Source organism: Ornithodoros turicata, chromosome 8 (genome assembly GCF_037126465.1).
Source record: "Ornithodoros turicata isolate Travis chromosome 8, ASM3712646v1, whole genome shotgun sequence".
NCBI classification, from domain to species: domain Eukaryota; kingdom Metazoa; phylum Arthropoda; class Arachnida; order Ixodida; family Argasidae; genus Ornithodoros; species Ornithodoros turicata.
Window position 1 is genome coordinate 22,221,321 of NC_088208.1, and position 23,407 is coordinate 22,244,727.

At 46.9% G+C, this 23,407-nt stretch overlaps 3 protein-coding genes across 5 annotated transcripts in view; 1 reads left to right on the forward strand and 2 right to left on the reverse strand.

Moving 5' to 3' along the window:
- The window catches only part of LOC135366685 (rRNA N6-adenosine-methyltransferase METTL5-like), a 98,057-nt gene extending 84,194 nt beyond the window's left edge, over positions 1 to 13,863 (reverse strand). The window contains exon 1 of one of the 3 annotated variants that reach the window (XM_064599503.1): positions 13,557 to 13,863. Coding sequence is in view for 1 of the 3 variants with exons in the window: in XM_064599502.1 (XP_064455572.1) it covers positions 13,557 to 13,562 (6 nt within the window). In the remaining 2 variants the exon portion in view is untranslated. The remainder of the gene's footprint in view (positions 1 to 13,556) is intronic. The other 2 variants (XM_064599505.1, XM_064599502.1) reach the window with 2 other exon arrangements.
- Positions 276 to 17,428, forward strand: LOC135366680 (sodium/nucleoside cotransporter 2-like). Its single transcript, XM_064599495.1, has 13 exons — positions 276 to 413; positions 816 to 956; positions 1,805 to 2,460; positions 3,234 to 3,381; positions 3,826 to 3,933; positions 4,696 to 4,839; positions 6,104 to 6,265; positions 6,350 to 6,475; positions 8,294 to 8,421; positions 8,697 to 8,865; positions 11,146 to 11,298; positions 11,681 to 11,861; positions 17,281 to 17,428. The coding sequence occupies exons 1-13, from the start codon at positions 348 to 350 to the stop codon at positions 17,295 to 17,297; spliced, it is 2,199 nt and encodes a 732-aa protein (XP_064455565.1). The 5' UTR covers positions 276 to 347; the 3' UTR covers positions 17,298 to 17,428.
- On the reverse strand, positions 17,424 to 22,913 carry LOC135366687 (FUN14 domain-containing protein 1-like). Its single transcript, XM_064599506.1, has 6 exons — positions 22,771 to 22,913; positions 21,608 to 21,678; positions 20,029 to 20,164; positions 19,700 to 19,775; positions 18,260 to 18,379; positions 17,424 to 17,751 (listed from the first exon to the last, which is right to left on the reverse strand). Exons 2-6 carry the CDS (start codon positions 21,615 to 21,617, stop codon positions 17,671 to 17,673), a joined length of 423 nt encoding a protein of 140 aa, XP_064455576.1. The 5' UTR covers positions 21,618 to 21,678; positions 22,771 to 22,913; the 3' UTR covers positions 17,424 to 17,670.
- Positions 22,914 to 23,407: the final 494 nt, after the last annotated feature.

Sequence of the window (23,407 nt, forward strand, 5' to 3'; positions counted from 1 at the left end):
CGTGGTTTAGCAGACGACGGAGCCCGAAAACGGCGACCGCGATGCCCCTAGCGTGATCCAAGCGACTAAAATTGCTAGATTCCTGGCATTCATGCTCGGGTGACAACGGTAACGCGATCCAGCTCGGGTGCCAACCTAGCAATTTCCGAGCGCTAGGCCGTGTTGCCACGAAATGACCACCCGAATTTGCCGTACGAATCCGGAATTTCCGCCAATGCTCTAAAAATCTTCTCCGACTTTCATGGCACTAGAAGAAGAAGAAGAGGATGGCAAACTGTTGTCACGTTACGAGCTGTGTGCCTCGTCTGCGTTAAAACCAATCCATTATCTTCGTTCGACCCTTAAGTATGTCGACCAAGACGCCACGGTCAGCAAGCGGAACTAAGAAACAATCAAAGAAGCGCAAGCGTAAGGTAAGAAAGTTTAATAGAGCCTCTACAACGTCCTTGACTGTACACTCGCGAAATTGCGGCCAGGACTTGGTTACCAGGGTTACCAGGGCTCAGAGTTGTACTCGTAGACAACACAATGGTTGACCTGCCCTGAGTTAACTGCTGAGCACGGCATGTCGGCACGGGTAAACCTTTATAGATCGCAACTCAGCAATGGATTTTTTTTCTCGTCAAATTGACCTGGAGAAAGTAAACGTCATAGTATGTCAGACTCGAGCTCTCCTGACATGTGGAATACGACATTTTGTACCGTCCGAAAAATCGATTTGTCATCTGGGCCCCCTATGAGAAATATTTACACATTCAGCTCACACGTCCCATGAGAAAATGTTGTGTAGATTGTTGTTCACAAATTTTGTTCAGCACTCCAAAGGTTCGAAGCTGAGCGAAACGCAACAGGACATCGCAACAGAACAAGCCAGACCAGCAGAGGAGCCACCAAAGCCTGAGAAGAAATTCTCAATTGCAATTCAGGAATCATCCACGACTAGAAATGCTGATCAGGTGACGGCTTTGACAATATGTATGAAGTGTTCATTTTTCTTTCACCACATGGCACTTCCAGCTGATTGCCGTGGGCCGAGTTTTATTCTTAAAATGGCAAGAGTGTGACAGGGTCATTTTGAGCCCGTTCATGATTGATCTTCCAGTGACCTTCCAAAGGGATATAATTCTGCATAGTAATGTATGACCCCATAGGCCATAGGAAACTAAGGTCTGAGTGTGCGGATCTCTATTCGTGTCTCAAACGCCTCAACGCCTAGCCATGAAAGAACTGATGTTCCAGCCTCAGAACATCAGTTCTTTCATGTTCAACAGTTGCCGCCTGCGTCGATCCCGTCGTATGAATGTGTGTATGAGTGAGCAGAAATGTAAGAGTGAAAGGAGGATGAGTGAGAGAGAGTGGCTGGTTTGTCCCTTCAGGTGACGCACCCTGGAAGTCGCTGAGAAGGCGTGTTATAGCTTAGCTCAATTGATAGAGCCCTGGACCGGCAATCCAGAAGATGTGGGTTCGAGTCCTACAACTAGCTAACCTTTTCAGTGACTTTCATCTTTCATCGCCAGATAGTGTGTTCTGGGTGTTTTGATTTTTTTGTACGTTTTTCTTATTCTCTCGTTCATTTATAATGCTCTTTGAAGGCTAAGACACCTATAATCACTTGTAGATGATTAGAAGCACGCGATTAATGGCGTGACCCACACGTTCCAGACAAAGCTGTATCAGCGCGTTGAAACAGAAATAGAAAGCAAAGCAGACGTCCTGGATGGGCGTCCCGTTTCAAAGCCCTGCCCCTGATACAGATATGTCTAAAGCCTACCAACTACCCCAACTTTACGCCCTGGTTGTACAGATTCCATCCGAGCAGACCACTCAAGTGGGAGGGCAGCAGCTTTTATCTCCGATGTGCCCAGAAGCGTCCACCATAGACCTAACGACACGCCGACCGTCGCATCTGTCTGAGCAGATTGGGGAAGCATCTGCCGTAGAAGCACCAACGCAAATGTTCTCCACTACAGTAGCTCAGAAAGAAACGACGACGGGAGGACCGGCGACGGAGACCACGAGACCCCTACTGTCTCTTTCTCCCCCAAGTACAGCTGTCGACACCGCTAGGGGCATTGAATTGACACCATCTCCAGTAAAAGATGCCGTAACGTCCGATCTTGACAAACGAGAGCCGTCAGCCTCTGCCAGGGTGCCTTCCGAAGACAGGGTACCTGTTCTTCGTGGTTTGCGGAGAAATTGCGCGAAGACAGTCCTTGTGATCCTCTATCACGTCTACTTAGTGGTCGGAATCTCCAACACATGGAGCCGAACTGTGTCGTGGTGTAACAATATCAAATTTCTAACTGCTGCAACGGTAGCTGCGTATTTGTTCTTGGCGGTTTCTGCTGCACTCCAGCGCTGGGTGATTGCGCCGTTCGAGGGTGCAGCGATGGAGGACAACGCTCGCCTCAGGACGAAAGAAGTTCAGCTATCTGGGGGACCTACCTCCGTGTCGATGACGTGAGTGTATATAGTGTTATACTGCGATTTAAGTGTATGGACAAAAATATATTTATGCACCGCCATCTTTGAAATCGCGCGTTTTGAGTTATGACTTTGGGCTACGGTGCTGAATCACATCGAAATTTATAGAATGTCCTTATGAGTTTTATATGTAGACGACACAATGTTCCACCTGTATTGACTAATCGGCGAGCATGGCATGCCTGGCACGGGCAGTCTTTTATAGTGTGATCATCCTGTACTTCTCTGAAAAATACTGTCATGCCTTCTATCCTGCATGTCAAACGTTATTAAATTCGTGATAAAATATTGGACAACTTTCACATTTTTTTCATTCCTTTTTTTTTTTTCATTACAACTTTTCATTCCCGTTTAATTTCTTCTAGCGGTTTAACTTTGTTGTTTTTGCCACCTCTCTAGCAGTTCGTGCGAGAGGAAAAAAAACGAATGAGCCTCTCAAGCTCATTCGCATGTAATACCATTTGGTTTCACATTGTGACACGAAACGAATGTTATTCAGTGCGATTGTCATTCGTTCGGAATCACATTCAATTTGTCGCGTGACACGGCTATAAAACACGAACGTTTTGCTGAATTGTCATGTCTTTCAGGGAGAGATTTCATGTGCTCACGGATCCAGGATTACTATGTGATTATCATGTTTTATGCGTGGGTGTCCGAAGGTGTGGGTTCAAATCCCACTGCTGGCGCCTTTTCTTCAACTGTCATCATTCAATTGAAGTTTTATGCGTACTCCTGCGTTATTGCAGGCATCCAGTTTTCTACGGAAGTGTAGCTGTCGTTGGCTGCTGTTTGCTTCTTCTGGACATCATGGGAAATCCATATCGTCTGCAATCTCTGGGGGGCCTTCTAGTCCAGCTATCTGTTGGGTATTTCTGCTCCTACAACAGAGATTCTGTATGCAGTCACCTTACCATACTTCCTGCCTTGTTGGTTATGGTTGCTTATGATGTGTTGAAGGTGATAGTGTGCAGTTACACTGTCCGTGTACTCAGGAAAGCAACATTCCACAGAATATTCTAACGGAGATATTCCTTAGCAGACGACAGGGTCGTTGGTGTCGTCTGCTTACGTGCGCAGCATCCCCCCTATACCGGCCGATGTTCCGGCGTCGTACCGAATGCTCAGCATAAGACGCCGCAAAACTTCCACCGTTTGTTGCTTTTTCTTCCACTAGAATATTCCGTGGGGATGTCGCCCGTGCGATTACACGGGTACTTTAATATCACTGCTGTCATGACCAGAGCGGAGAACTCCACAGTTCAACTACGATGTGTACTTCAGTGGATGTGTGGTTCGTTGTGAGATGACGTTGCAACTGTGGCTCTTGTCGCCGTGCAGATACCCTGGATCCAAGTGATGCGCTGTATTCAGGCACAGTACATAGTCTCCATCGCCGCTCTGCGGTGGAATATCGGCCAGCTCATACTAAACTGTGTCTCTCAGAAGGTGAGAAGAATTACGTAGCGTATTTAACCATACCACGCGCGTGAGACAGTGAGCAAATTGGACGTGGTCGGCCGGTAAAATTCGGCAGGTACGGGGTTCCCGTCATGCTTGGGTCGTGCTTTACAAAGAAGGCCAGTGAACAGTTACTAGCCCAGTCATGTGGATTCAGTTCGTGCTGCTCACGTGATAAAAGAGAAAAACGCCAGATAAAAAATTTGACGATCTTAAGAGTTGTGGCTGTTCTTCCTATCGTTGGCTAAAGGCAGATAATGTACGGGGTGGTGCCTTTAACGCTTTGCATTAATGTTCCGTTACGTTGTGTCCGTCCGTCTGTCCGTCCGTCCGTAACACCCCGCTCCCTCACCCCAACACGCTCACTTGGACCACATGGCTGTCGCGCCACTGCAGTCAGCTTCTCTCCACTCAGCGCTGGTCTAATTTCCATCGCTCATGAAGGATCCCCGTAACAGTTGTCACAATGGCGACGGTAGCTACGTATCGGCAACAGAGGAACGTCGCATATCGAACGCGAGATACCGCAGCAAGTGCCGGTACAGTGCCCTGCAAATGCCGGTGCAGACGGAAAAAGAAAAATGCACCGATAATTTCAGACGACAAATGTATATTCTACGTACAAAGGTCTTGTGAAACATTGATCAAAGCTGATGACAAATCTGTAGAGGAAGTTTTATACTACACGTTATTTCGGTACCGGTACAATTAATTGTTTCCGGTGATACAGGCCGTGCACTTATTTTTCAGGTAGAAACGTTTCTGGAGCTCGCCCGTGGCAGTTCCGAGTTTGTTTTCGGCTACTTGGCCACAGGAATCAATATGACAACGGTTCTGGGAGACTTCGCCGAAGGACACAATGTCACAGATGTTAAGCCAGCTTTTATCTTCAATGTAAGTATTACTTTTACACTATGGGGTAAATTTCAATGTCACGTGGACGCAGCATATGTCACAACTACGCACAATAATTTGACGTTGAATTCATTAATAAAGCTATTAATGCCTATTAAAGGGGCACTACAGTGCAAAAAAGTTTTCCTGGAGGAATGAAAGACGTGTCGTTACCTTGACAGAAATACAATGGGATACAAATACCATTCGTAGCGTCGTTCGTGATTTATGCGCGAACGAAATCCCCGCTTTCCCACTCCTCCTCAAAGACCGCGACGATGCGGAGTGCCCTGTATCATTGGTCTCCTCAAAGGATTTGCCCAATCACCGGGGGAGATCGTTTGCCGTGACCAATGACAGGCCGCTCCGAATGGTCGCCTTTCTTGAGAAGAAGAGGAAGCGGGAAAGCGGAAATTGTAGGTTTCATCGGCACATAAATCAGGAACGAAATCCCAAGCATAGCTCACGACGCAACAGAAGAATCTCCTTACCGTGTATTCACACGAGCGACGTCCTCGCGGAATGTTCTAGTCGAAGGAAATGCAAAAAACTGCTCACAGAGCCGAAGTTCCGTCCCGTGTTATGACGACACTTAGCTGACGACACTTAGTGACGACACTTAGCAGACGACACTTAGCAGACGACACTTAGCAGACGACACTTAGCAGACGACACTTAGCAGACGACACTTAGCAGACGACACTTAGCAGACGACACTTAGCAGACGACACTTAGCAGACGACACTTAGCAGACGACACTTAGCAGACGACACTTAGCAGACGACACTTAGCAGACGACACTTAGCAGACGACACCTAGCAGACGACACCTAGCAGACGACACTTAGCAGACGACACTTAGCAGACGACACTTAGCAGACGACACTTAGCAGACGACACCTAGCAGACGACACCTAGCAGACGACACCTAGCAGACGACACCTAGCAGACGACACCTAGCAGACGACACTATCAGCGTCTTTGCCTGTCGTCTGCTACGGAATACCTTGTGGCTGTGTCTCAGAATATTCCCCGCGGTTAGCAGCGGGCGTGAAGACACGACGTTGAGCGCTCGCCCTCACGTGACAGCAGAAAGCTATGACATTTTTCTGTTCCGCTGTAGCATTCTGGGGAACGTCGCTACTGCGAATACACCGATACTTTTACATTGCTGCCAATCTAACAGCGTCATTCATTCCCCGAGTAGAACTTTTTTATGGCATTTTAGTGCCTTTGATAATACTCCCACCGGATATTTCTCGCAGACCATATCAACGGTGTTCTACGTCAGCTTCTTCGTGAACGTCATGTGTTACTACGGGTTAATACAGGCCGTCATTGCACGGATGGCGGTCATTCTGAGAGCCACCACGGCTTCCACACCCTGCGAGTCCACGAGTGTTGCGGCCAACATATTTCTCGGGACGGTGAGCGACATTCTGATCACGTTTCTGCTGCATATATAATCCGAAGTAACGTGAAAGCGACATGATTTCTTCGCTATTGTACAGATCGAAGCCCCTTCAATGATATACCCGTACCTTCCAACATTAACCAAGTCAGAGCTGCATACTGTCATGGCGGGAGGATTCACCAATATTGCGGCGACTGTGTTGGCAGCTTATGTTACCCTTGGCGTAAGTTATCTCTTCGTTACAGTCGACTCCAGAAACGGGTATGCGAAATAAGTTTCACGTTATTCGACGGTCTTTTTCTCAAATTTTTGTCTCCTAAAAAATGCATAGGCAAACGAGTACAGCATGACGTTTCGTCTTTTGTCCAGAGAGGGAATTCCGCCATACTCTCTACACCAGGCGTCTGCTCTATACGATTAGTTCCACCAAACTGCACAAAAAATACGCAAATGATTCGCATGATATTTTCGTACCATGGTCAGCAGTTCTCGGGGAATCAAGTATCCCCATAGTTTCGGAATCGATTATGCCGAATGTGACCGTCCCTTTAAAGGGGCAGTGATATTACATTTAGGACTGCTCGAAAACCTATTTAATTAATCAAGCAATCTATCAGGATAGGGAAAGCAGACGTGGGGAAAGCGTAGAGAGCAGCTGTGAGAGGGCCACCAGATCGGCGCTGCAGCATCGGTTCACCCAGAGCCGTATATTAAAAGGGAGTATGGCCATTGGAAAGAGCCTAAAAAAGAAGGGTTGACCTGTCAATCACAGTTGCGCACGTCTCATTGGTTCGCTTATAATAACCACAGGCGCCGCCATGACACTCGACTGCCACTCAAAATGGCGACAAAAGCGAACACTGTGAAGCGGGAATTTCGCAACAAAAAAAATTTAATGCACTGCTAGGATTTTACGCTGCATCCTCTCGTACGTTTATCGAGAATCATTTCCAACTTACGCTCCGCTGTCGCTATCTAACTGGAAATAACAGTTTTTGTCGTCGTTGTTAGGCCTAGTAAACACAGCGGCAACAACGAAGTAAAAAGAGAAACGGCACTGTGCTGAACAATTTTGAATTTAATTAGTGAATTTTACGTTTTCAAACATTCTCGCCTTTTCAATTCCAAGTAGTCATGTTGTTTTAGTGAACAAAATCACACCGACAACCGGATGTGTACCAGCAGGTGGTTCTGCCGGCAGCGGTACAATGAAGCAGACGACAATTCCCGACGTGCCTTGTGCAGCCTAGGTAGCGTTCACTAAATTGGCACCAAGATCCCTAGTTTCGCAGATCGCGAGTGTTATCCATTTCGATCCCATCCAGTCCACTTGCCACCCAAAATGGCGCTGCCCATATTGGATAGGGGGACAAATAGTGAGAATAGGTTGATTGATAGTCCTCCATTAGTCAAGACGTCATTGGTCAGAAAGTTGAAAAAGTGGGTGGAGCTTCTTGAATAGGCGTGACCCATTAATGGCCAGACTCCCTTGCCAATATACGGCTCTGGGGTCACCAGGCTTGAGGTAACCCAAGCTTATCGTGAACCACCGTTACATGACTGAAGTTGTCATATTGTGCGCTGCTTGCCTTTCGCAGTTTTGCAGCATTTATAACAAATAACAGCTTCAATAAAACGATTTAAGACTTGAGTCGTGTACATTTTACTGGTCTGGAGCGGTGGTGAGCCAGCTTCGGAGCACAATTTATCCAGGCAAGTTCTACTTCATCCCAGATCTGGAAGCGACACTTTTATGCCGAAAGCAGTGGTAACAATATGGCTGTCGCCAGCGCATGACGCGTCGCGTCGAATAGGAAGGAATACGTGGAAAATTTGCGACTTGGGCCCATCTGCCCCACAACCTCATGACATGGTGACGTCAACATCACCCTTTTTTTTTATACCGCCTCTCTGCAAGAGTTGAGGGGTTTCGACAGCGTGCTCGCATCGAACACTTCGCGCGCGCGCGGTACAGACCAGCTGCCGTCCCTGTCATTGTCGTCTACGCCTTCCCGTAAAGCTCTTCCTCTGTTCTTTTCAGATCGAAACTAATCATCTTCTAGTAGCGTCAGCGATGAGTGCGCCAGCAGCCATCGCATGTTCCAAGATACTCTACCCAGAGACCGACGAAGTCGACAACCAGAGTACAGACTTCAATCCCGCGCAAGGGTAACAAGACCGTCTTTCCGTTATTTCCCGAATATTTAGACTGTATAGAGGGCCTGTAAGGATGATTAAAGTTCCAAAAGGTCCTAGCCTTCTATGCCTTCTCCAAAGTCTGGGAGGAGGAGAAAGCGTGACGTCAAGGAAACGTTCTTTGGCCATTTATTTGCTTCTGCTTTATAAGATGCACAACCTAACGTAATTCTCGTGCCACTCAACGACAAGGACTAGTCTATACGAGACCGTACATCACTCTTGAGCATGCCCTGTACACTGCATAGGAAGGAACAGAGCGTCTTTGAAGCCGCCTCCAATGCTGTCCTGGCTGCCCTCGGCATGATGGGAAGCGTCGCTGCCAGTAGCATCGCTCTCCTTGCCCTTCTCGCATTTTTCGACCAGGCCCTCTACTACGTTCTCGACAACATCGACATGGAGGCCGTCACCTTGGAAGTAAGCAATACCAGGTTGCCTGCATGACTTGAGTCATAGAACTTAACCACAAAGTATGCTCAGCTAGGGCCAACCGCAATTCAGAATGACACGCAGCGCGGGGTTTGAAACGGTGGGGGGCCCCGGGCCACTGCATTGTGGGGAGCCGTCTGCATGGACAGGAGCTTCAGCAGGGGAAGCCCCAGCGGTAGAAACATCACGGTGACGAAGTTTTGTACGCCAATCAAAGGGCGGCGCACAGTCGATTGGCTTTGCAGACGACTGTTTCCGAGCTTGTCTGCTCCTCGCTTTCCAAACGAGCTTCAGGGGCGTACATCAAGCATCATGTAGTCTGAGTGCATGGAGAGTACATGAACCACCATGTACTCTGCATGGTGGTGAAAGTCAGGTCTTTACAGAATTTTGACTTCGGCATGACCTACCCGTATTACTGTATCCTGCTGGTTGATGTTCGCAACAAAATAGAAATGACGTCATAGTGTTCGACAGCACCACCAATTTGGTAGAGTTGAACTACACTCGAAGTTAGGGTCGAACAAGGTCGCGCCCGAAAGCCACGGTCTTGAGAGGATTACGATGGCCCGTGGAAGGGGGGACGCAACCTTCGGTCGTACTTTTTTTTTTTTTTTTTTCAGTAGGAGGCAGCAAACGAGTGTCCATTCGTGGAATCCAGCCCTCTCCATCCGGTTTGTTTCGTTTCCAGTCTGTCTACCAACGTCATGATGACGTTTCTCGGGTAGAGGTCTATTGCAATATACAATTGCAATTTATTATTGCAATTGTAATAAATTGCAATTGCAATATTGCAATTTATTAACGCGCTAATGGCAAAAATACTAATTCACGTACTGACTGGCGCCGCACCAAATTTCAGACACCGGCAATTCCCACTGTGTATAGTTGGCCTCTGTAGTAACGTAGAGATACTTGTCACAGCATATGACAACCGGTTGTTTATCTGCTAATTCTCTTTTTATGTTGCCGTAGCACAAATATTGCTGTGTAAAAAAAAATCTGACGGATATATGTGATTTTTATGAAGATGTAAAAAGGTATTATTTATACTATAAAAAAAACGGGCTTTGCGAAGGGGTGGGCCCCTACTTGGTGGAAGTCCAGGGGCATACGCCACGTCTGCCACCCCTTAAATCCGGCACTGATTATACCGCAGATTTCTTAGAGACCCGAGGCTCGCAAGCGTAGAAGTAATAACGGCGTCATTTCGTGCAGAGGTTCGCCCTGGGTGGGTTTGGAGCTTCTGTACTGGAGTGCTTGTGAGTTCAAGTGGGCATAATTTCCCGAGGCGGCCGTGTTACAGAGAGGATTTGCAAAAGCGGAGCACACAGCGTGGCAAATCATTTGTATCATGCCGCGATGTTAGTACTTTTCGGTGAAGAGAATCCATGAAGTACAGAGAAGCAGACGTCAGGGGAGTCAACGGTGTAGACGTTGCGTATCGAAACGTAACCATAGTACTACAGAGCATTTTAGTAGACCGTTTTTGCGTCTCCGATACGATTTCGTTGCATCCACGAAAGGGTTACTCGCAGTCATCTTGAGCAGCATAAAAATGCTACGGGAGTCCGCACCGCCATCTTGCTTGTCGCGTAGTTGGCCTGATCAGCATCTCCTACTCGCGGAGCCTCGCAACCCGCGTGACGTCTCTGACAACCGTACCGTCTCCTCCCACGATAAAACCCCAACGGCGCCGGTCTCGAGTATCGTGTTATCGTTTCGGATTATCGTACCGCACCGGGACGTTACAAAGTAGTTTACCAAGACTCACTATTATCGGTACTATCCTGAGGGACTATCCAGGGGCAGTAGTTTCTCCTCAAAACGACCTTTGGGGAGTACCCAGCCCCCAAGGGGGAGGAGGTGCAATCTCAGATATTCCAGGAGGGTGCTGCGGTGCTGCAAAAAAAAAAAAAAAAAAAACACACACAAGGGGGATGTAGGGACGTCTCGCTCCAGGAGTAGTTCGTCCATCAAAAGGTCAAGACACGCTGAACACGTTTGTGAACGTTTCTGGGTGTCTTTTCAGCGCTGCGTCTTTGGATTATAAGCGAGCACAGAGGAACGTTTTAGTGTACCGCAGTCCCTTCACGGACTACGGCACTACCCATTGCCCCATGTCTGCCCATCAGAACACTTATCCACGCGGGTCAATTTAAGGTTGCCGTAGATCGCAGACCCACACAATCGTACTTGAATGTTTGCATCATGTCGATCGCGCTCGTGACTGCCAGGAAACCACGAGTAATTACGATTGCCGTACAGGAACTCCTCGGATGGACGTTAGCACCGCTGGCTATGGCGATGGGAGTTCCCTGGCATGACTGCATTAAGGTGGGACAGCTCGTCGGAATCAAAGTACTCGGCAATGAATTTATCGCCTACCTGAAACTGATTGGGATGCAAGCTGAGCTACAGGTACGTTTGAAGAGCCACACACGGAAGAAGGTGCTAATGAAAGAAGTTCCGTGTATTTGCACGAGCTACATCCCCGCGGAATATCCTAGTGGAAGAAAACGAAAGGAAACTGCTTACGGGGCAGACGTTCCGCCGCGTGTCGTGTTCTGCATTCGCACACTCCGGAATATCGAAAGTTGCGTACTGCGTACCTAGCAGACGACACCCACTGCGTCTTTTCCTGCTACGGAGTATCTTGCGACTTTTCGAAAATTGCACGAAAAGAAAGCAGCAGCAGAAAGCTATGACGGTTTCTTTTTTTTGCATCTTCCGCTGGAATATTCTGGGGAATGTCGCTCGAGCGAGTACATGGAAAACCTAAGGCCTTTCTGTATTCGTATAGGAGCGCTCGGTTGCCATAGCTACGTATGCCTTATGCGGTTTCGGCAGTTTGGGTTCCATCGGCATCATGATGGGAGGCCTGGGAGCGCTGTGCAATGACCGCATTGATGACATCACCCAGCTTGGTTTCCGAGCCATGTGGGCCGGTTCCATGGCTTCATTCATGACCGCTAGTGTCGTTGGTAAGTTACACCTGTGGATTCACTTTCTGCATTGAGGCCACTTTGACGTATTCGATTCTATGGAAGCCGATATGCGACACTGGGGTAGAGAGCACCCTATCGAGGACGGAGCTTCCGGAACAGACAGCCTCGGTGCTTCGAAGCCTTTTTTTTTTTTAATTCCGCGTGAGCGCCGAGAAGTAACTGTGGTTATGAGTACCCTACAGACGTGGACAGATGGAGAGAAGACACCAGGAGGAAGTGGGGGGACAGTGGGGTCAGTATGCGCCGTGTGCCGACTTCAGAGGGAACTGTGCCGACATTCGTTTGGAAAGTCTGCCGAAAAACCCGAGACAGCACAGCCGGTGCGGGGACTCGAACCCGCGACACCTCCCAATCTCGGCGTGGAAAGTGGTCACCCTAACCACTATATGCACCGAAGCTGGTGGTGCTTCGGAGCGACATTCGATACCCAAATATAACTCCCTCAGCCGTTATTTCTACATAAGCACCACCGGAGTCCGCAGGCCGGAATGGCGTTCAAGTTAACTCTGGTGCGAGCTGTACCACCCAGGTTATCTAGACGGGAGCTTCCTTGTATACAGGGTGTTCAAAATTAAGCTTTCACTGGCACTTTATAAATAGGCGAACAAAAGAAAAACTGGTGCTATTTTTCTGTTCCTTGAGTAAGAAACAGGTGCTACATAATTAGCAGCGCCTGTTTCTTACACAAGTAGCGGAAAGTTATCATCCGGTTTCCTGTCATCGCTGTGTTTGCGTAGCGCCCGTGAAAGCTTAATTTTGAACACCCTGTATAGTTAATGGCCTTCAGGACTCCCATACGCTGGGCTGTTTTCCAAACGGCTTATACGAACCTTAGAGTTATAAAACCTTGTACTGGTTCACTTTATGGCTTCGTTGCAGGCCACGCGTTGCGTATAAGCTGACGGCGGCTGCACGCGTGTGTGTAGGTTATCAACTTCTTGGCATATGCAAAAGACAAAGAGATAAAAAAAACGTGGGCAAAGAAGGACATTCGAAGAACTTGCTTCTTCGAATTCAGCGTGTCCTCGAGAAATCAAACATTCTGGTGTCTCAAGAGCGTCTGAGTATATGTCGGAAAACGCCCCACACACACATGGGGTACTCCAGGGGTACCCACGAACATGAAATTTTTGTGCTCGGTTTAGAACTTGGTCTTCAGAGGTCACGGACGCGTGGTGGATAATTCCGCGTTCTGCGCTCGCTACCGCAACGAAGTAATGGAATACTAGCACTATACCGCAATACATATACTGCCGTTATTGAATACGGTAGTACAAGTACCAACAACGATATTCAGCGCAAAAGCAACGCAATACTAGGGTCGCTACAAATCTAATATACTTACGCGATATCGCTGCCAAATAAATGTGTACGTTGTCTTTTCTACTACAATGTCCCCTCGTCGTTCAAGTATATCGTTGCCTCAAATGTCCCATCACTTCACTCGTGCACATTTCTTGGTAGAACTATCTTTCCAGGGCACGTATAAGATGTGTAGATTATCATTTAGGTAAGACACACAAAATGAAATGATTATATGCAATGAAATTGGTGCTAAGCATGGCGTCGATCTGTGAAGAAGGTAATGATGGCAACGAAGAGGCTTGTGATAATAATTCGGGGCATTACGCCACGATATACTGTGAGTAAGAAGCAAACTCCCGTACTCACCAACATATGAGGTCCACTACAAGACAGCCCTTATTGGTTGCTTGCTGTACCAGATCACGATGTGTTCAACACAGCCAAGTCAAACCTAATACAGCACTATACGGTGTCTCTAGTCTCTTGAAAACCACACACTGAGCACATGCCACGTGCGCACTCTATCATACAACACGTCACGAAATTCAAACCATCACAACGGTAAAGGTCACTCGTATATTCCCGTTTCCTTCACGACCATAGCATAATTCGCACCACGCAAACTGAAACAGCACGAAAAAGGGCGCCAAGCTGGACAAACTCACTCCCAGCGTCTTTCAAAGTCATTTGGCTCCTGTAGTACTGTTCCGTTCCCGCCAGTGGTTCACACGCCCTCGTCACGCATCATTGCTCTGAGCATGGATATACTTATCAGCCGGTATCACGAAATAGAAAAGTCGTAGTAGTAAAGAATCATGGTGATAAGAACAGCGACTGCAGCGGAATGTAACAGATAATATAAGACAACTTAGCAGATGGCATGTATTCGTTATGTGTACTGCAAACAGGACAGAAGGAAAAGTGCGCAGACTAGCTGGTAACACTGAAGAAAAAATGAAAGAAAAAAACATGCCGTGTCTTCTTTTAGCTTCGTCTGCAAATTAACGCAGATTCGGTATGGTACCCCTGTCACATGGGCAGCCGTCAATTATTTTTAATTTCGTGTTAGCGCCGCGACGCAACTGTGGCTACGAGTGGTTTACAGATGGAGAGAGGACAACAGGAAGGAGTGAGGGACAAGGAGGTTAGTATGCGAACAGGGGCGACTTCAGCGGGGTCTGTGCCGACATTCGTCAGGAAAGTCTGCCGCAAAACCCAGCGAAAACCTCAGACAGCACAGCAGATGGTAGGATTCGAACTCACTGCCTCCAAGTCCTCAGGACGGCCTTGGCTACCAAAAATGTGACTGAAAGACTATTCTCTATATACGCTGTGACAGTGTCTCTGTGCGCATGAGAGCAGGTAAAGTGCGTCTCCGCGCACGAGAGGACGTAAAAGGCCGAACCGCATGGAGCGTTTTTTCGTTCAGGACGGACGCACGGTCGGCATGACTGTGACTTTAAAAAAAACAGCTTCCCAACACGCCACAGGATTTCCCCACCACATACCCATGACATAGCGCTCTATAGACGATAGCGTGCCGGGAGAACGCAATGCATTCTGGGCAGGTCCTGACCTGACGACGTCATACACGTGACCATCAAAATGGCGGCGCCCCTGCCGTTTGTAAACAACGCGCTGCCATTTCTGTGCGTCGTTCTGAAACCTCTTTCAATTCATGCCAACAAACTATATCCCAGTTAAACTGGTCAGCTTGCACGTGTGGCCTCGTGCTGCTCGCCATTCACAACGATGTGATAACGACGCGGGTGCCAGCGCTCACCCAGCCGACGTGATGAGTTGAGAATTCGCAAAAACAAACTACTACGTCGAGTAACAAGCACCGTTGAGCTTACACAAGCAAAATACGTTCATCTAATGACCTTATGCTGAAAAGGAAACGTCGGCCAGCGCGAAAACAGAATATAAACAAGGTCACATGACCTCAAGATGACCTTTCCAGTGACGTCAGGCCAGGTCAAGATGGCAGCTTCGCCACAAGCGACCGCTTGAGGGTGCCACAAAATCTAGACGTTATGTCGCCCGTGTGGTTCGGGCGCATTTTCCGAGGAGCGGACAGAACGATGGCCGCCGCGCGGCAGACAAAGTTGCACATGAGTAGCTCGCACAAATTTATGGGACAATATATCCACTACACTAAATTTATACTTCTGCATTTCAACGATATTTGGAGCGAACGAAAGCAAGAAAACGTACAGTTACAACAGCATCGGCACATTCCAACAAACGCTTGCCGTCGCTGGCTCTGTATGCGTCCCATGCGTTTGAGGTGGTCGTCTCGCGAACGTTTCTTCGCCATGCGTGCAAGGCCACGGCGTACACGCGACGTTTTTCGACGCTGAGAAAACGTCCCACGCGGTTCGGGCTAAAGTGTGGAGTTCGTGCTCGACACATGAGAGGAGGTAAAGTGTGGAGAAACCACGCGACTAAGCCGCGCCTCGCTTCTAGAAGCTTTCCACGGGAAACTCAATGCAACGTGCGTCTACTCCCCAGGCACGCGGGAAGTGAGAGAAACTGCAGAGCTGCGCAGGCGGTTTCCCTCTTATGCAGCGTAAGAGCTCCCTCTTCCACCTCAAAATTATGCCCTGCATAGGTGCTCCGGCGCTCGCTCGTGCTGCGGTGGCTGGCGCCATGCGACAATCGGGCCGGTAGCGTTGACAGTGTCGCGCTGCGCTAAAATACGCGAGGGAAAATAAAGGGCCTTAGGGTAGTCAAGGACTATGGGGGTGCATAAAGCGCATGGCTAACTATATCACAAAGAGATAAGGGCCCATCACTGCGCATTAAACGGAACGCTTTGTTTGGGTTCCGCAAAAAAAGCACAGCGCCATTACAACTCCTTACTTCCTTGGAGTCCGAAAGCGCACAACCACGTCGGTTATGTGAGTGTATACCGTATGTAGTGATGCTGAAAAAAATTTTGAAATTAATTTTGTAAATGCCATTTCTTCGCAAAGTGTGTGTTCAAAATGCATCTTCTTTTGTGTGTTTATTGTGCAAATGTTTTCAGCATGTTTGGTGTCACCGTGTCACCATGTAGAATTTACACTGTCACTTACAACCCAGTGGAGCAGAGGTTCTCAAACTTTTTGACCCCAAGGAACTCCTACACATTTGTTGGCTTGGCGAGGAATCCCTCTCCCGCTCCAAAACATGTGACATAGGTTCTGTGCACATGAAAAAAATTTGATAAAACCACACTGCAAACGACACATCGTAGCTTATTTTCATGAACCGTGAACTCGTAAATAATGTTGTATTATTTGCGGTATAAATGGTAAAAACTCTGTATGACTTGCAGTATAGCAGCCGTACATGCTGCAGCGTGCGTATGAAGCTCTGGCGTGCGGCTACCATTACGTGGATTCTGTAAAATTGTATGACCGACCACATAGCCCCTTGTGAGACATCACAGAACCCAGTCTAAGAACCAGTTGTGGAGCAACGGATAGCAAATCTGCTCGAACTTGGGTACTGTAGGATGCACCGCAGTGCCCAAACGTGCTTGTGCACAGCACTGCATAGAGAAAAGAAGGGTCATCTATGAATAGAGCCTGAAGCTTTCGGGAAATAATTTTTTCGAAATTCGGGAAGTAAATATCAGGTAAATAAACATGTGCTCTAAATTCATGCAAATTCGGGTGGAAAAACTTCCAGTACGCTAAATTCGGGGAGAAATCGGGCTCAGTTACTCAAACGAGCTTAACTAGTTCGGTACAAATGGCGATGTAACAGTATTTGCTGCCAAACAAGTTAGAGGGCAATTTGTCGGGTAAAAATCGGGTTGCACCCTAAAAGGCAACCTTCAATTAGGGGAGCAAATTCGGGGAAGAATCGGGTTAAACCCTAAAACGTCAGGCTCTGTCTATGAATTAAAATGGCACGATGAACTGAGATGTGGTAGTATTACATTGAAACAGATTAGTTTTATCATCAGATATATTCTGCTTATGTCATAGATAAATTTCTCGTAGCTTCTTTTGAGCACAGCATTTCTCGTAGCCTTTTCCTTACTGTGCTCGCTTGGTTGATGTGACGCATTAATTGACATTGTTTCTGGATCTTTCAGGGAGTATCATATCTTGAACTTCTACGTCAAACGCAGAAGTCGGAGCAGACGGCGATGAGCATCCAATAGCAGCTGGTATTGCCGCAAAACAAAAAGATATCTTTAGTTCACGCAAGATGAATAAACATGCATGCGTGTCAAAATGTCATTGCGTAAAATTGTCATTTAATTCAACTGCTCACTTTGATTTAACATCTGTTGACAATATGATGCATTCAAAAGTCTACGTCGGCTCGCTGATGAATGCTCAGATTTTATGTAGCAGGACGCATCTTTTCCTAGGACTGAAACAAGCAAATGCTGGCGATGCAATAGGAGCATCTAAATTTGCACTAGGGTGTGCCAGTAATAGGGAGGTTGTCACATCTATTGACGCTGATGGCACAACAATCAGGATGATGCCATTCCGAGAAGGAAGCCACCCAAAAAGCCTGTAGCCAGGAAGATGTTGTCCTTGACAAATTGCCGACCCTACAAATAAGTGAAAGTGATCTATGCACTAGTGCCTATTAACTTTCATGCGGTACACAATACAATTTTCCTTTTACAAAGTCTTTTAACTGCCATTTGATTTAAACCCTACTATAAAACTTTGGAACCCTCAAAATTTTTGCATGTCATTAAAATTCTCAAAATTTGCAAAAAATTAGCAGCTTGCAAACAATAGGTGTTTTAGAGCATTGGATGACCTGGAACAGCTGCACAATAGAATATTTAGCATGCATGACGCATCCACAGCCATACCGTAATTTAAACAAAAAAACACCTCCGATTTTACTTGTGTTGACCACAGACTAAAGGGTCTGTCTCAAAAGACAATGTGAGGCTAATGCAACTCAATATTTCTGCTGCAATTTCATTGTTGCAACCCATCTGGCAACATGCACAGTGCCGCTTACATGCTCTTCTAGGCTCTGCATGGAACCACAGCAGACCATAGATCAGGAACAACAACAACAACAAAAAAATCTACTCTTACCTCGTCAACTACCTTTGGAAGCTTCTTGTTAGTTCTTCGAGTGAGCTCATTCTTTGCCTGCTGCACGTCCTTGTTAAGCCGTGACCAGTTCACTTTGATGTAACCTTGGTGCTGTGCAACCTGCAAGGTTATAACTGAAGGTGAGTGCCGGTTCGTCCTGCTTCCCTTTCACGCATTTCATGTAGTCTTGCCTCATTAATGTGGATCCTGCTGACATGGATGCCTCAAAATATAGATGATTTTTTATGGGGACAAATCTTTTCAGTGTATTTATGTCTCGTTAATATACTGAGCAGATGTTTCACTGCATGCAACACAGCAACAGCTCTATCTGGGAACAAAACAAGGGGGACATGGGGTTCTGATACTGAATGTTCCAGGAGGAACTGGGTGTGCAGGAACCTCAAGACCACCTGTGGCTGTTGAACATGCATGTAGCGCCACCAAGTGTATAATGTGTCAACCTGCCAGAAAGCAGTGGACCCAATGCTCTTTAAAGGTACTGTGAAGTGGTAGACCTGCAATCTCAGAAAATGTGTTTATTCAATAGCCTGATCCCTCAGTACTCTTGTGTCACGATTTTCATCCCAAATACACTCATAGTTTTTCAGAAAGTTGAAACTGAAAATTACGGGCAACACTCTTTCGAAGTCGCCGCCAACTGCGCATTGCTGGTCAATTACGGCGGGAAAACTACACTGCATGCGCATAACACTGTGTCTCAAAACAAAAGAAATCGGCTACGTGTAGTCTATGTAGCCATCATGAGCAGCAAGCCAGAGGGGGAACATAGATCACTGTTGCTTGACAACTTTGGGATTATTTCCCACCAGACGTCGCCCTGTGCCGTTTTACCGTAATTTTACTTGCAAATTAAAAATATTTAGCGTTCCCTGTCACGTGTATGACTTGTTGTGCTGGGTTTACAAGCTACAAGCTGCTAAACCACGCAGCTAACATAACCTGTTCGTCGGCTGCTTTAACATTACCTTTAACAAGTTTACATGCTACATGCCTGGTGGCGCTACGCACATGTTCCATGGCCATTGCTTCCAATGATCATTGAAGACTGCTTGTGTGATGGAGGTATAAAAAAGGAAAACACTGAAGCTGACGAAAAAAAGGCTGACGGGAGATGAAGAGGAGGGTCAGAGAGTCGGGCAATGACTGTGGTCCTCTGCGGAAATTAGGAAGATGCGTTTCCTGCTCATGGGGGAATCATTCAAGTTGACTTGCGTCACACGTCTGTGCAGCAGCCCAGTTTGCTCGGTCCAACTCAGGAAAACATTATTCTTGTATGTAATGCTAGAAAACTGTACTGCTTTTACATATGTTTCACATTGTCTGCTCTACAATGCCAAAATAGTTGCCAAATCACTACGCGGGGAAACTACTGTGCTTGCCTGACGACCCCTAGGATTTCTGCAGAAAAGTCCTCACCTGGAACAGCAACAAGCTACCGCCAATTACTGTTGCAGCCACTTTTCCAGCCTTGGTGAACACATAGCCTGCACACCTAAAAAGTAAATGCCGAAAGAATGTTTTTACAATTCCTGCTTCTTACAGCCGGTTACAAAAAGTACCCTGTATCCTGAAAAGCCTATAATGCGGTGCAACAAATTGGTTCAATTAGCACTTAGTGCAGTGCACTTAGATTTCACATAGTACATAAGAAAATATTTGTAATTTATGGGTATTCATTGCACTAACCTGAGCGCTTCGTGACAATATGAACATTGAATATCATGACACAGTCAAAAAACACTAACCAGCCTGATAGGCCGCCAACGGTGAGCTGCTTGGCAGGAGAAGCAGTGGTGACGTCTTTGAAAAAGCTGAGAGGCCAGTCATCTTTCCGACTGCTGCTTTTCGGGAGGAGCTTCTCAGCTAGCTCATCGAGTGTTCCTAAAAGAAATCATTATGTGCTGATGGCACACGTATCCCTACAGACATACACATCAGTGTGCAAGCGCGTGGGTCCCACGGCATCGAGTAACATCGAGGTGAGGCCATTGAAAAGGCCGCACCAAATTGCAGACCATGAAATCACAAATTGATATCACGATGTTCCCTTACAGGAGTTACGATTTTTGTACAGAAACACATGGAAAATATTTCCTCATTTTTCCATTGAACTGAACCTAGATTCATGAGATATGTCAAGGTCATCATTCCGTTTTTCGTTTATATCACATCAGGGGCCAATCTCAGGTGGGATTACATTCTATGAAAGGCACGTCCCAGCATTTATCTTTGTTTGGGTGATTTCATCGTAGAACGTGAAAAAACAGTGTGCAAGTTTCCTGCGATAACGATTCACAAGTAAAGAGAGAACGGTTGAGAGCATTAAACAGTTTAATTTGCGAAAAACGAGACTTTCGTGACCCCTTCAGGTTTGAGGACCTGCTACAAGTGGTCAAGAACATATCAAACCCAAGTCGCACAGGAGCAGAGGGCGAAGGTTGAGAAGAATACAAACAAATGTACTGCAAGGGAGATGGCTAGACAAGATGACGTAGCACAACATATGAATGGACACAGCGGCCAGTTAGGTACAAAGCACAAAAAGACCCTTGGATGTTCGGGGAATTGGGGCTCAAGGGCGAAGGATTGAGGACATGCAGCACCTGGCAAGCAAAGAGCTTCCAGGCCCTGGGAAAATGGTGCGGAGTGCTTGGTTTACTGTTTGGGCAACACAATGTAAAATGTGAAAGATTGCAGACCTGTAATGCGGGCCGTATATGCAACAAACAAACAAAAAAAAAACAAAGAAAAAATTCGCAATTTAAAGTATTCTAGTGGGCCGCCATACACGTTGATGCCGATTGCAAGGTTGCGAATTTTGAAATGAAATAGGATTCTCATTTGATGTCATTATTGTAACCGGATTCCAAGATGGTAATAAGTAGATGAGTGTTTAGGTCATGTCCCGGGAGGTTAAAATGTAACGCTACTGGGGTCGGGCGGTTATTAACGATATCCGATTTGTGCTCATAGAATCATTCTGAATTAGGGTAATGATACACACAAGGCTAGGACATTCCCTGTTTGGTCACTGGCAGAATTAGCGAACGGTAGTGCAGTGTTCTGGTGCAACTTCGTGCTACTCCCTGTAGTCACCCCAGGAGCAAGAGTAGAATGGTGACTAATCTTGTACAAAGACCTTACTGGCCTGGCTAGGGATTGTGCAGCATGTTGACTGGATATCATGCAATACTCATGTTCAGTATTTAACGTCGAAAGTGGGACATGCCATTTGCAGACAGTTAAATTTGAGGTTGTTTGTGCACACAAAAAACTGTTGAGAGATTAAAACACCAGATGCCAATAAACATTGTTGCCTCTTACGTGGCTTCATGGTCGCCTTCGTGTGAGGTGAGAGTCAAATCTGAAATACCAGACCCAGGTGAGTTGCCAACCTGTAAAGAATAATGCACTTGCCATAATGCAACAGTAATGATAGAATGAGCAATGGAATAGAATCAATAGAAAGAATGATAAAACGAGTTTGCAATACTGAGAGCCCCACGCAATGCAGAGTGATGTCAACGTGTGGCGTCGAAAATAGCACAATGTTCTCTAAGGGGCAACAGTCACAGATGTTGTGTTTTTGAGCTCGGATGCACTTTGTTATAAAACATGCACATTTTTGCAACCTGCACCAGTAAATAGCGCTTTGGTCGTCACTGTGATGTCGATCATACACGTTTCACTCAGTCAGTTCTTACGCAACTTTTGTCGCAAGCAAGTCGGGTAGAGTGACGCGTCTTTCGTGACGGTAGAGCCTGTGGTGACGAAGCACCCCGCTCACTGTCACCAAAATTGTGTTGCCGTTAAAGGGGCGTTAAAGGGGCGCTAAAGTGCATAAAAGGAAGATGAAGTAGAAAACTGATTCTGTGGCGTCTAGCATCATCATTTCAACTGTGAACCACAAAACAGTCCCCAATGCATACACAATACAGTGGCAGGCTTCAACCATCTGTCCCCACCACAGCTGTACAGGTCAGGGGATGGCAAAAGCATTCAAGATGTCGAATGGGAACATCATGTTAATAAACGGCATCTGTCAAAGGGAATCTAGGCGCCGCCCCGCACCGCTGTACGAGTTTAAACGTTCCTGCGCTATCCTACACGAGAACACGTTGTTGTTCACTACCTTTGCCCTGGCATCCCTTCTCTACTGCCTCTGCCCATCGCTCACAGTGGTAGGTAATGCTGCCATTTTAGATGCAATCTTTATAGCCCTGTGCATCTTCTGGAATGCACAGGGCTTAACGCAGACAGCAATGATGCTGGTGACATGCAACTACAATGGTAGTGATAGATGCGGCCACATTGTGTTTCATACATCATGAGATGTTTACTACGCCCTACTGGGGAAGCAACAAATGTTCCTTTCAATGCAATGGTACGCGCCCACCAACAGTGCGCACTATTCGCATGTCGAACACGGAGTTCTTTGTTTTGCGCCCGCGGTGATTTTTTTCCCTTTACATGTACTTGGGGCTTACCCTGTGTCAGACTGGCGCAGAGAGATACAAGTTGGGAGTACGACTGCTATGACGCTGAGAACACTACAGGTACAGGGTCTCCATAACAAACTACCTCACTCGGTTCTGTGTATTTCTGGCAAGTTATGCGACGCCGCTTGACTTGACTTGACGACTTGACCTTCGGATTGGCCGGCTATGTGGCTATGGATCTGATAGCGGCTGGTGATGTCTATGGATTGGTTACGCTTACGGCTCCTAACGATTACGCACATCCGCACGTCTGGTAGCGGGCGGGTTATTTGATGTGCGACACGGTGAACTAGTTGAACGTTGAACTGGTGAACAAGCTCAACATGGGTAAATTTCACAGTCATTGCATTTTTCAGTGGCGTCTCAGAAATGCGAGTCAGGGAACAACGCCCTTCAAACTTCCCAGTAGAATGCATCTCTCCCTCAAATGTGTCCCCATCCGTTTCACATCTCTCTCCGCAAACCCCGCAAACATTATCTAGTGTAGCCTTGGTGCCTTCATTTACACACCTCATGCACTGAAATGTAAATATTAGTTGTTAAAACTGGAAGCCAACATCTCAAGCTGAGCAATTACAGTCAAACTCCTTTACAACGAAACTCAGGGGACAGCAAAAAAAATTTG

What these genes read in the sequence shown, in the direction of transcription:
- LOC135366680 (XM_064599495.1), top strand. Translation starts at nt 348, where the DNA reads ATGTCGACCAAGACGCCACGGTCAGCAAGCGGAACTAAGAAACAATCA. An exon ending in GCTCCTACAACAGAGATTCT is followed by an intron (nt 3,382 to 3,825) that starts GTATGCAGTCAC and finishes GTCGCCGTGCAG; the next exon opens with ATACCCTGGATCCAAGTGAT. An exon ending in TGGAGGCCGTCACCTTGGAA is followed by an intron (nt 8,866 to 11,145) that starts GTAAGCAATACC and finishes ATTGCCGTACAG; the next exon opens with GAACTCCTCGGATGGACGTT.
- LOC135366687 (XM_064599506.1), bottom strand. An exon ending in GTAGCTTGTTGCTGTTCCAG is followed by an intron (nt 18,380 to 19,699) that starts GTGAGGACTTTT and finishes ATAACCTTGCAG; the next exon opens with GTTGCACAGCACCAAGGTTA. An exon ending in TTCCAAAGGTAGTTGACGAG is followed by an intron (nt 17,752 to 18,259) that starts GTAAGAGTAGAT and finishes ACTTATTTGTAG; the next exon opens with GGTCGGCAATTTGTCAAGGA.